This window comes from Conger conger, chromosome 16, assembly GCF_963514075.1.
Source record: "Conger conger chromosome 16, fConCon1.1, whole genome shotgun sequence".
NCBI classification, from domain to species: domain Eukaryota; kingdom Metazoa; phylum Chordata; class Actinopteri; order Anguilliformes; family Congridae; genus Conger; species Conger conger.
This window is the reverse complement of record NC_083775.1, coordinates 22,043,008-22,056,881: the sequence shown is the minus strand read 5'-3', so window position 1 is coordinate 22,056,881 and position 13,874 is coordinate 22,043,008. Positions and strand designations below refer to the sequence as shown.

General features: G+C 44.8%; 1 protein-coding gene across 1 annotated transcript in view; it reads left to right on the top strand.

The window, feature by feature from the left end:
* Nucleotides 1-13,874, top strand: part of septin12 (septin 12) — a 67,244-nt gene that overhangs the window by 627 nt on the left and 52,743 nt on the right. Inside the window, exon 2 of the mRNA XM_061224395.1 lies at nt 12,086-13,858. Coding sequence (XP_061080379.1) covers nt 12,086-13,858 — 1,773 coding nt within the window. The remainder of the gene's footprint in view (nt 1-12,085; nt 13,859-13,874) is intronic.

Genomic DNA, 13,874 nt, shown 5'->3' with positions numbered 1-13,874 from the left:
GCTTTGGGAAGCGGTACTGGATATTACACCTCAATAAGAGAGAGGTACAATGAAATGTATTGTTTTCGCACAAAGAGCTAACTGATGCGTTTAATTTCCTTCTTCATGCCGCCCTCCTGAGTTTCTCTGAAAATTTACAAGTACATGGCAATCCGATAGTAGGCCTACATGCGATCAAAATAATACGGTGTGAGTTACTGATTATTTGATTAACAGTTATTATACTTGACACTGTTACACATGAATCCCAAATTCAGGTCAGCATCTTTCCTGTAAATTGCTAACCGAGCGTTCAGTTCACCAGATCATCATTTTGCGCTGCCTCGTTCTGTCAGGCTACACCTGTGGAATTTTGGAACCATAATGGCCACGTTCTTAACTAAAAACAGTGAGCTGTGTAATGTGTTACTGTGAGCTAATCCTAAAAAGTAATGACGAGTGACATTTTCAACAGGCATTCAACAAAATATTTATTTTTTAAATGTATTTTCCTATTTCACTGTCATGTTTTTGGTTCAACTTTTTTGCAAGTTCAACCTTCTTTGCCAGACCACCCTGTACTTAGCAATGCCAGTGAATTAGCCACTCATAGGAGTGGTGATTAGTCTCACTTAAAAGAAGTGGCCAACTGTCCCTTTCTCCGACCGTACAAGGCACTGGATTGGCAAGTATGAAAAAAGAAAGGCCAATGTTTGTCAGCAAAAGCTGTCAGCTCTCATTATATTTCTACCGGACATGCATGTTATTTAAGAAACGATTCGCTCACTTTGAACGAAATCAAAGTGTGTGTCAACCTTGCTAGCCCATTTTGGTTTTTATTTATAATGTATTAGAACATGCAATAGGTGCACGTAGTCTAGTTATTGTTCGATTAATGAACACAAAAATCAGAACACTTGCAGTGTCAATGCCCTGGTATAAAATTCAAAACACATAGTTTCTTGAAGACGCTCATCGTCCTATTCCTACTGTGTGACGCCACGCCTTATATGTTGGCATTTGTTCAAGAGCTAATTAGGAACCCCTTTGAACCGACTAATCCTTTTAGCTATAAAGAAAAATGAAAACAAATGGAGGAACCGGCCCTCGTAACCCCATACTGTAGTCATTAGAATCGCCTTGTTACCAAGAACATATTTTATGGCTATATGCTTGTGGAAATCCACAATAAACTAGGTTATGCAGGCTCAGAAAAAAATACTTCATATGATAATCCCTTTTAGTTATTTATGGAACCCTCTTTGGTAGGTGTGAAAAGTGTATAGCTCCCAGACGGAACTATTTTGCCAAACAAAGAACCGATGAACAAGATAAGGTTCCCCTATGGAGACACAGAGGAGCCTTTTGGAACCCTTTCTTCTGAGAGTATATAATAACTACCGTTAAATTGTTTGTATTAAAGGGCTTCATTCTTTCAAAGAGCTCTTTCAATGACAATCCGAGGAGCCTGAAGCATGTAGGCTGCTTAATTGGGATTCATTTAGCGCGACAACTATAAAGTGATTATGGTCAAAGGACACAATTGTGGTGGTCGTCTGCAAATTTCTGTGGCACCCCTTCAAATGTAGCCTAGTGTTCTGCTTTTGTCGGCTCAATTAGTGCTGTGAATCTCCAAGAACAGGAGCGTTGTAATGATATATGGTGGATTGTGTCATACAGAAAGCTCCGTATTAATCTGTTTGACTTTCACTTTAAGCGACACCACCCGCTAACTTTTGGAAGAGGAGTGCTTTTACCATGGTTAGCCCCACTGAAGGCCCATTGTTGATTTGCCCACACAAACCAAGTCAATTAGATTCAGTTTTAATGGTATAGTACCTCTTAGAGAATACTGTCACGAATACACTTTAAAGACTAACAGACTGGAGTCTATGCCTTTGCCTGCCAGGTTTGTGTGCCACTGTTGAGTCAGACATTCTATAATCCATTATTTTGGATGTAGCCAAAAGTAATTAGGAAATCTCTCACCTCTGTCCACGTTAGGTGAATGGACAGTTGACTTGGCATATCAAATCAAGTTAAGGTGAAAAGTCAGAGTGCATCAAGCCTATAAAAAGATTATATTTAAAGGACACTACCTGTGAATGTGGTCCTCTTGTAAACTACAACCTCAGCAAAGAGTTTTGTTGGATGCCCAAACATTAATCAAAGATTGATGCTAGAAAACATTGACTTCTAAAAGGTTTCAGGCTAACATGACAGAAACTGGAACAGTAGAATTCCAAAAATTTAGGATCTACTCCAAACTTTCCCATGACATTACAGATAATATCTTTATTGAAACTTTCTCTTTTTTGAAAATTTTAACATCCTGGTCTTAAACAGAATGAACTGAATAAAAGTTCATCATACTTTTTCTCCTCAGGATGTTCTGCGATTACAGAAAAAATGGTTTTAATGAATTAATGAAGCAGAAGCCACAAACTATTCTGAGCATATACTATCCAGCCTATAGTGCTAGCATTTAAGCAAGCCAAGCTTTAATAACTTGTACCTCAATTTATTTTTGTCTTCAGGAAGTTCTTATTGAAACACTCTAATATCATGCTAATGTCAGTATGCCCTATATAATTCACAATGGGCCCAATCTTGGTTTTAACTCCAATGTCCATGCAAGTTGTACAGTTTTCCTATGTGTACTCTGGCTGGTGTTGGTTAAATGGGGATATAATCGATGCACACTTTTAAAGGAGTTTCATTCTTGCATCTCAGTCACATTGCATATCCGTGACAAATGGCTTGTGAGGAACATCAGACCCAGGCACACTTAAATATACTTTCATTTATTTTACTCACATCTGTCCATTTATGATATGGAAACAAAGGTAAAAAGTTTCCAGCTCAAGTTTGTGTGGCTAATTGTGCAATTGAAATGAAATATAAACTTAAAAAGTGTTCTGTTGAAAATAGTTTGACTTGAACAAAAAGTATGGTACTGTGCGAGACAAAAGATCATTACTTGCCAATGGTCACTGAAAAAGTTCTCAGTTTTGAGAACTTTGAGTCTTTGAAATTGTGTTCACAGATGTCATTAATATTTAAAACAGCACTAGGGCTTTGGTTCTGACAGCACGGACGTTAGACGCTGGCAGAATTAAGCAATAAAGCCTGCCTTTACTGAGTTGCTATAGCCGTATAAAAACCAGTACGTGCTTGAATAATTCTGTCATGCGCATAATATTGGTGATAAAAATGGGACAATGAGGCAAAAGCTGCTTAAGTGGCCATGCTAACAGTAACTAGATACCACAGTCATTTGAGGCTGACACATACACAAGAGTGGTTTTGTCTATTAAAAAAACTAGGAATGTGCAGCTTGGATGGTTTTTATGATCGAGGCATTGAATATTTACAATTCATTAGTAATGAGCTATGAAATGTGGTAACTTTCAAATATTTAAACATGCATGTCATTTTAACTTGTCTTCGTGTTATTCATTTGAGCATAACAGTGCAACTCACCATAAAATTACATTGTAGAATCAATTTGGTCCGTGTTGCAAAACCAAAATGTAAAACCGTTGTTATCCATTGGGGAAAAAAACCCTGTGAACTGTACTTCCACACACTGGCCCGTAGCTTTGAATTATTTTTCCACCTTTTTGTGCAAGCAAACCTTCTCAAGACCAAAACGGAAAAGGAAAAGGTCAGTGTCAGTGATCAGAGGATGGTACTCACAAGAAAATATTTGTTATTATTATTCTAAAATTATTAAAAAACCTGCTTGGACTAAGAATATGTAATGGGTAGCTTTTACCCATGCTACCCTGAAACTGAAATAATATGCTTAAATGCTTTTAAGCAACTTGATTTTGGAAGACGTAAAGTTATAACACACCACTAGAAAATGTAGTCCATCAAGTAACTCTGCTATTCCCAACACTGCCTGTCACTTTTTCTTTCCATGAAAGTATGAATGTATAAATGATCTTCAGGCTCCAGTTAAACCACACAAATGGCAGCCAGCTGTGTGCATTAGATTATACAGCTCATGTATCCAAGTGTGAGTGTTTCCAAATGAAAGAAACCAACAACGGGACAGGGCTACAATTATGATGGCCACTCCAAATTGGGGTGAAAAATTGAGTAAAAAACATGAAATATGATGAATTCATGAAGAATCAAGGGCCCTACCAGCTCTGGGGGGTAGGGGGTTGATTCGACTGTGCCAGAGTCCTGTTTTCATGCTGACCACTGGCCCTAAATCAAAACAAGGGATCATGTTGCAGTCCCTTCTTTCCCAAATTCCTCTTGCCCCCTGCATTCCAGTCAGCTTCAGGGCGTCAGGTCGAAGGGAGATGATATTTTAGGAGCAGAGGTGTGTGTGTGTGGGGGGGGTTAGAGAGTAATCTGGGGGGAGGGGCGCGTGGTGTTCGTGTGGCCATTTCAGCAACGGCATTCAGTTGTTACGGTAACAGCCTTGGACTCCGCTGGGCGCAAGTTGAATTTTCAGCTTGATTTTCCCATTCCCACTTTTTTTCCCTTTGCCGACCGGACTGGTTTGATTACTTTGCCCCACTGAAAGAGAACAAGGAAGAGGACTGTTCCTCCGAAAAATAAAAACTGCCGAGGTTCTCAGTCAGCGGTGATGATTTATGTGCGTTTCCTGTCTTACTCCAGGGCATGTGCTTTTGTTACCGTCTCACCAAAGGCAAACACCGTGTCTTTACGCAAGCAGTCAGAGCTGCCCGGGCGCGAGTACGATCTGCTCGCCTGCGTACTGAATGCGCAGTGTGACCAAGATGTCTGCTTGTAGTCTCTTTTTTACCTGCTTCAGTCTGGAATGTGAGTAAACCAGAGAGCATGCAGATACTGCCCAGCGCTGCCAAGTTGTTCCTCTAACTATATAAACAAGGAATTTGCCCCAATCGTGTATTTCAGCTTACAGCCTAGACAGTTTACCATACAGCATAATTGCAAGAACAGACACCTCTTCTGAACACCGCTTGTGTTTTTTTTTAACGAGGTGACTTTTTTTTTTAAGAACAGAAATTGATCCTTTAAAAGAAGTCTTTCAAGGACTTCAACTATACATGAAACTATGTCTATAAGAACTCATTTTACTGGTATGTTCAAATTCAGCACAGGGTACTGGTTAAATGTGTGGTAGTTTTTTTTTTTGTGCCGTTTAAGGTAGAGGTAATACTGTAATTTTCATTTGAAGTGTTTTCTGGAAAGAAGAGATGACGCAAATGATGGGGAAAAGCACAAAAGCCTCCCTTAGGCAGTACATTTGGTGTCGCCGTTTCCATGGCAACGGCCCTGAAAAAAAGTAAAACGACAGTCCAGAATTTGGGGTCCAGATGTGCCCGGGTGGAGTTGGGCTCCACAGGTAAACTGAACACACCTGATCTGCTCTGTGAGCTGCAGGGGGAGTGGGAAGTGGGGGGTCGTCAGTAAATACCTGAGAGGAATGCAGGACTGGTGGGGAGTCGGGGGGGTGGGGGTGGTCTCCTGGGACAAGCCCCATCCTGTCCCGAAGATCTACACCAGGCAGCGAGAGAGCCAACTTTCACCTATGCATTATTAAGAGGGGCAGACTTTGCAGTCCTGTGAAGAACGTGTTATTTCTCTCTTGAAACAAAGACAAATAGATGCTCTCTGCAGTGAAAAACATATATGTAGGATACACACTGGTGTACATACATATACGTTGCATAACCTCATAGGTGTAGCTTCATTAATTGGAACATTTTCCTGCTATGTGCTAAATGAAGCTCAGGAAAAGTGTGTACTTTACTCATCAATGCCAATACGGATCCTACGGAGGCCTAATGAAGCTCATTTGCAACAATGGTGCCTGGCACCAACTGTGCTTTTCACTTTTCCCACAGAATTACTGTTAGTTGCTTTGAAACGCTCTGTACAGGAACTTGGCACCTCATTGGTGTTGCTAAGGCTGCTAGTCTCTGGGGCCAGAGGGAAGGCCTGCAGTTGGCAGCCAGGCAACCAGGCGTTGCACCCTCCTATAGAGGTGCTGGAGTTGACCTTCCAGAATTCTCTGGGGCCAGTGCCTCTGATAGGCCAAATCAGCAGAAATAATGCATCTGTGGTAACAAGAAATTTCTGGGATGGTTGCAGGGTGAATCAGGTTCAGTTTTTTTGGGTTGGGGGGTACTGAATGTTCTGCTTTGTTGAAAACCGAAGGCTTGTTCTGAAGGCAAGATATTCAGTAGCCCTTCAGAACGAGCCTTCTGATTCTAATCACCGCATGCAACTGTAGCAGCCAATTACTTGCAGCCAAAGCTCATTCAGTCCTTGCCCCTCACATGAATATTCAACAAGGGTGGTGACCATTACTAGAAATCTTTCAAGTGGAACCCCACAGGACAGAGGGAACAAAGAGGAGGGTTTGTGATTTACACCCTCCAAAATCCGCCCCATGACCTCTCAGCCAGGGCGGCTACCAACAGGCTGTAAATTTTCTGCCTCAATTAACCAGCCGCTCTCTGTGGGCCAGCAGCACTGAAAACACGGGGCTTGTCAAACATCACTTAGTCTGCTCTTTAAGGTGGCACCATGACTGATGAACTGAACTCACCTTTATGGTGGTTTGAGGGTTATTCAGAGCACCTTTATAAGCGCTTGTGCGAGACAGGCGGGGCCTGCCGTCACGTCTTAGAGCCGGCCCCTGGGGGTCAGCTGTGCCTGTGTAGCGGTATCCAGGTCAGCCCTGCCGTGTTTTCCAAGTCAGATGCCGAGGTTAGGAACACACTGGAAAAAGCCGGAAAAGTTACGAGGTGCAGGAAAGCACTAGTGCAGCTGTCTCACAGCGGTGCATGTCAGGTGATGGGACACCATGTAAAAATGCTATATACTGCTGCGTAGCATTTTAGCAGGAAGCTTAACATTTTTTTTTTGGAGTGTCAGATCCAGTTAAAGAACATTAAAATTGTTTCCAAGGAGCGAACGTGCTCATAAGCTAAAAAATGCAGGAGCAAATTAATATTTCCCAGTAGATATGCATCTAAATTATTTTTACAGTTCGTACACATCGACTCTCAGGAACAAAAGGTCCTAAAGTGGGAGCACTGTCCTCACTACGGTGATGAGTCTCACAGATTGGAGTCGAATCCTGCACATGTCAACGCTGACTGTGTGCCTCATCATAATCTTGTGTCGGTATAACTACAGCTCTGTTAAATTTGGAACAACATGTCAAATTTAGTTCAGTAATGATGTAAGTGCAAGGTTTTATGCCCCACAAAATGTGAAAAGAGAATCAGAAACAATATGCAAGACTTGCACAAAGACAGGCACAGTAAACAATATCAGGCAGATATACAGCTTCCTGTGGCAAATGTCTGAGTGCAGGGCCAGTTCATCACAACTCAAATAATTAAAAACAATTCCCTCTCCACCCTCACTCTCTCCCCCCCGGTCAACTAGTGTGTATTGGTGTTATTTTGGTGATGTAGCACATCCTGCTGGGTGAAGTTTGAGGGCAGAACATTGGAAGGCAGCCACAGTGACAGTGCTACGAAGCAGAACCAGAGCGATTCAAACCAACGTGCTTCGATGCTAAGCAGAGTCATTTCCTTGGTTTAAATGAGCCAGTGATTGACAGCACATGGAAGCTCCACCCATTAAAGGCATCAGGGACCATGAGTCCTCCTTTATACAGAGGTTAACTTCTGTGACTGTGAGCGCATAGAGCAACGCCATGTGCAACTTAAAGGTACAATAGGTAAGATTTTTGTTACGAGACCGTTGGTAATCCCTTCCTATCATTGAAAAAGGCTCACCGACACGTTGAGTCACTCTCTGCCTGTGTTTATAGTCCTTAAATCTGGGTTTGAAAATATACAGTTGATCCACAGACACTCTGTAGCAAAACATTGTATAGTTGTACAATAATTCAAGCTCACTGGTTGAAAATTGGTTCTAATTGCCACAGCGAATGGCGTGGGGGGGGGGGGGGGGGGGGTTTCGACGTCAGCGCGTTCACAGAGAAGGGGGAGGGATAAACAGTTTTGCGGCTTGAGGGTGTTTGTTACTGCAATTCCTCTTTTGTCCGTTAGAAATCTGAAATGACCTATTGTACCTTTAAGACTTCAAACCTGTGGGAAAGGGGCGAGCTGCAACAGGCTGTGCGTGTCTGACTATCACGCTCGACTGAGGTGGCAGTTATACTCGGGAGAATTTGAAAGGGTGCCAGTAATTACCCGATACCATCCCCTGGGGTATCTGCATCAAGCTTCATCCTGACTCGAGGAACAGGCACCATTAAAAAGCCTTTACTGGGAGGGCAGTGTCGCCCAGCGTGGACGAGAGCGAGCGCGTATCTCTGGCTGATTGAAAATCCACCCGCCCCTAATCGAGCCTTAACGACATGGTCTAATCACCCGCGGAGACCCCGCCGGGGCCTTTCAGACGCCAGCCGGAACGGCGTCCTTTCCGATAACAAATGCCTCTGCCTTTTTCCGAGAGGTGAACAGCGCGGCAGTAAATCTGGAACGGCGAGAGATCCGTGCGTCTGCGGAGGTGCTGAAAGAGGTCACGCTGCCGCGGTTTTAATGGCCGTTAAATCTCCCGCAGCTGCCCCGCTGATAGAGGCACTGAGAACGAGCCGCTTTATGGGCCGTACTGTACCCTCCATTCACTCCCCTCGTTTGATTTAGTGGCTCAGACTCGCTGCTAATTGGAAGAAATGGCCGTTTCAGAAAAACACTGATAAAAATTGAAACGGCAACATGTTGAAGGTTAACATTTGATTATGGTATTTGGTTATAATTTTATTTTAAGTAGTTACTTGTAGCTTGGAATTTCATGAATGTTTTCTTTTTATTTTTTTAATCAAGACCACCCATGAAGACTATTTCTGAGGAGCCCAAACTTCATATAAAGGCCTTAAATGTTAAGACATTGGGCAAGCAGAGGGTATCTAACATGCAAGAACATCACCAAATGTCGATCATAATCAACAAAGTGCCGGTGAAAGCGTTTATTTGGATGTATCAATCACTCTGAAAGGCGACAGGCTTTGCGGGACTGAATTATGGCCGAATCCAAGTCTCTCAGAAGTAAAAACTTCCTGCTCCTTGCTTTCATATGACAGTCAAGATACATGTGTGCAGGTCTAACACACAGCTTGACAGTGGGATTCTGGTTAAAGAGTTGGGGGAAGTTACTGTAATCCAGCCCTGACCCTGGCTCCTTGTGTATAACTGGCCCATTCCCTGGCTATGGTGCCGGGTGATTGGGCACAGTTCACCAACGGTCACTTGTGCCCACGAGAATGAGAGCATGAGGCAGCACATGCTCATTTCACAAAGCCTGCGGCCTGTTTGTATTTTCTCTCTCCTTCGTGGTTTTTTAAAATGACATTTCTTAAACACAACTGTCCTCAACTCTGCAACTAAACACTGGTGCAGAATATTAGCCAACATTCTCCCAGAAAACAGAAATTCTTTCCCCCAGCAGAGATTTACAAGCAACATCCTTTAAATGCATTTTATTTTCCCTCCCCTGCAGTTTGGGATGTGCTCCAATATGTTCTGGATGTGGACGCATTTCTTTTCTTCCATCTTTGATTTTTTTTTAGCTCAAAATAATCCTGTTTCTGATCATCCTTGAGGCAATTCTTGGAAAAGCAAGCTCACTCTTATAAGTCTTCTCCTCTCCCGCAGAGGGGGGAATGGGCCCCCCTCAAAGCTGGTGCCTAGACACACACAGACTGCAGTGGAGACCACCGCTCTGTGGTGACGGGGGAGAGGGGATTAAGATGCACTAAAGCTGGGGGAAGCAGGTGTGGATGAGACAGACTATTAACTAATTGAAGGGAGTTGCAGCAATGCCAGACCCCCCCCCCCCCCCAAGGCCTGATTTACACCTTTCTCAAGCCCTGAAAGAAACATCAATATCCAGATTCTGTTTATGCTATTAAAATGGCTTCCAGGATGAGTGGTCTCATTTATTTTAAACTATGTCTGCGTCTGTCCGGAAGAGGGGTACTCCACTCATAATTGGGGGGAAAAAAAGCTACATTTATTCACTGAAGACTTGTTATTTGAAGTGGGTGGGTTTGGTGCCTGTCTGCAGTAGAAAAGCATGTCGCCAAACATTGAACGGTCCTGGTTTATAAAACTCTAGTATTATGTTAGGATGATAAATTAGTGGTACAAATGCTTTACATTTCAAAATAATTATGGACCTTTAAAAATGGCAACGCTGATCCAAGATCAACATTCATACTTTTGAGATGGTTTATGAGCCTGGATTAAATCAACCTTTGTCCTAAAACATGAATAAAATAATTTCACTACACTTCACTCCAGCTTGGTGTGTTCAACCCCGCAATTAACTTATTGAACTGCATGCCTGATGAAAAACATTACTGTGTGTATGCATTTTGTCAACATGAACAATGAACATTGATTGAATGTCTGCCCATGTCAAACAGTTTTGAACAAAAGATCTCCAATAATCTGGAAAACAGTGGCCTACAGCTTTTAATATTGTATAATAGTGTGACTCCCATGGGAGGGAGATGCAACACTTCCAGAATTTTCCCCATTGTTTGCCGCATGGAGAGAGAGAAAGAGAGAGAGAGAGAGAGAGAGAGAGAGAGAGAGAGAGAGCACCCACAGTCTAGTCTAGCAGGATGTTTGACAGTTCTTAATTTTACATTATGTTACCTAGATAAACTTTAACCATGGTAAAATGGGTAATTGGCTGTAGAAGAGAAACCAGGCTGGCACATTATACCCCTTTCCAACTGAAGCACTGGAACTGCTGGTCTACTGGCTCCAGATGGTTTCCCATGATATATTGTCCTTGTTGACCCGTTTCACCTCAGCCTACTGGCCACACCAACAGAATGAGCTGTGGAGTGAGGCTCCACAGCAGCGCAGTTTCCATAGCTGTCCACACTACAGACTGAGAGGAGATAGTCACGGAAGGGAGGGGAGAAGGAGCACGCTGCCATTGCTGATCACAGCAAAGCACAAGCAGGAGACAGGAAGTCTATTTTATTGTACAGGAAAGAAGCCTCAGCTGACAACTTTTCATACAGTCCAGGCAGTCATCTTACACTTAGACAGTAAGTATTGTTAGTATTGCTGCAGCTGTGACTGCAGGTAATGCAAAGGAAAAGCAGTTTGGGCAAACTGGTAAGAGTTTTCTTGGGTAAAACAAGAAGGAACAGAATATATTATTTGTGCAAGAGTTGGTTGGAGTTGATTGAACAGTGATCTTTATTGCTGCTCCATTTCCACAGTGGGGAAAACCCCACTACTTCTACTGTATATGCACACAGCCCAAACACTAACCCCACAGTGGGATCTCTCCATAACCCAGCTAACCCAAATCTGCCAGGGGGTCTTCGTATGATGATACTGCGGGGAGCTCAAAGGCAGATCAAACAGACTGGGTTGTAATTATGACTAGGCCTCTCTAACAATGTGTCTGGCAGAATTGTATTGATATAGGGCTTCCATCTGTCTGCACATGGACCTGATGGCTCTTTCAATGTTGAAGAGCTCCCCCACCCCCTTATATAGGAGAAGAAATCTAAATGTTTTCCTCCATTTTCTTATTGTTACTGTTAAAAGGGATCTCAGTGTCACAAGCTTTGATGTGTCACAGTGCCAGCCGGAGCAACATGGCAATGACACATACCCATCAGTGCAGGTTTCTGTTGACCTGTATCTGGCTCAAAATCCTACATTTCAACCACGACACACATGCAGAACAAGGACTTTTTCAAAGCTTCCTGTGAAGTCTCAGTTTCACAAAAAAGTCTGTTTTTGTTTTGTAAAACAAAGGGTGTGTTGTCAGAGCAAACCCAACTGACGTGAGAGGCATGATTCAACATTTCTTTCAGAAAAACTGAGGTTTGAATGGATACACAGGATAAATGACAGATATCTTCACTCAAAAGGCAAACAGGAATACAAAATAAAAGAATTATCATTAAGTAAGCTTGTTTGTCAGAACATCAGTCAAGTCTCACTATCATATATGCTTTCATGTCATGTGAGGACAGCTATCCAGTAACTTTACTTTTTGAACACAATAGTAAGTGAAGGAGTCAAATCAAATGGTTTCACACCACATCCAATGTTTGTCTTTTTTTCCTCTGCAGCACTGAAGAGATCATTTGACATTGAGGATGAGATCCCTGCATACTCTCCTTCCCCTGCCCACAGTTCCCCATTTAGCCCCACCCCAAATTCCAACAGGACCAATGATGGTAGAGGGCCAGCAAACCACACTCCTCCACCCTACCAATCGCGGCTCAGCATCAACCCTAGCCCTGCCCAGAGCCCAGTGCTGAGGAACAAGATCGTCACGAGCCTCTCCTTCAACCGGGGGACAGCAGAGGCCGGTGTCAGGGCCAATGGGAACGCGGGTTCAGGAATCAGCCGAGCCTCATCCTTCCAGAGCAGGTTCAACCCGAACGGCTTCTCCACCTCTGGGCTGGGGAGCCACAACGACAGTCTCCGGAGCTCCTCCTCCAGCCTGGACTCCCAGGCCTCCATATCCAAACAGGGTCACAGTGGCTCTGCCTCCCCCGCCGGCCTGCCCCAGGGGCCCATGGGAAGGCGGGAGTTCAAAACCACAGGTTTGGTTGGCCCGGCCCTTAAAAAGTTCTCTTCTCACGGGAATGTGTTCCGCTCAGAGGTAGAGGTCTCGTCGGTCCCAGCTGGTGAACCCACAGCAGTAATCCACGGCTCCATGCCCTCGCTGGACCTGCAGGGCAGTGGGAGCCGGGGTGTAGCCTCACTAGTTGACAGATTTGGCCAGACGGGAGGCACCTGGAGTGCCTCTGCCAGCCGCCTGCAGGGTGGCGCCCACTCGCCCCGCCACCTGACCCCGAAACCTAAAGAGGTGGCCAAGCTTAACAAGTTCCCCCTGGATCTAGAGAACCTGGCAGTCAAGCCTCAAGCACCCTCCGCAGAGACCCCCTCTCCCCCCAAACCACCGCCACGGTTTCACCCAAAACCAGCTGGTGCCCCCTCCCCTGCTCCTGCTGGTGCCCTCTCCCCTGCTCCTGCTGGTGCCCTCTCCCCTGCTCCTGCTGCCCCCACCCCTGCTCCTGCTGGCCCCTCCATGCCTGTTGTTGGTGGCACGAGTGGTGTGGATCCGGGGTTGTCCCCTGGAAATGGCCTCATAGTCGAGCCCGTTGTAGCTCCAGGGCCGTTCCGTGTCCCCGCCGTCATGGTGACCCCCGTCCCGCTCTCCCCTGCCCAGACCCCTGAGCTCAGTCTGATCACCCGCCCGCAGGTCGTCCAGCTCTCCCCCTCAGATCCCCTTCCTCCCGCTTCCCTGAATGTCCCCAAAGAAACCTGCCAGGAGAGCGAGACCGTGGGATCACCTGAACAGGAAGCGTCACAGACCAATGAGAGCATAGTTTCACCTGATGAGGAAGTACCACAAGCCAATGAGAGTGTAGGACCACCCGATAAGGAAGTAGCGCAGGCCAATGACAGTATAGTTTTACCTGATATGGAAGTGCCACAGGCCATTGAGAGTGTCCAAACCCCTGATAAGGAATTGCCAAGGGCCAATGAGAGCACTGATAAGGAAGGACCACTGGCCAATGAAAGTGTAGATTTGCCTCATAAGCAAGTGCCACAGGGCAATGAGAACATTGTTCCACCTGATGAGGAATTGTCACGGGCCAACAAGAGCACGGAGTCACCAGAAAAGGAAGTACCGGGAGCCAATGAGAACATAGTATCACCCAGCCAGGAAGTGCCACGGGCTAATGAGAGTGTAGGATCCATTCTCCAGAGGATCGCCTCCTTTTCATGTGCTGACGGAACAGGGCCCGGGCCCAAGGAAGACAATCGCCACGGCAACAAGGATAAGACCGAGGGGCCAGACTTTCAACAGAAGGAGGAGAGAGAGGAAGGTAAGAGCTGCAATCT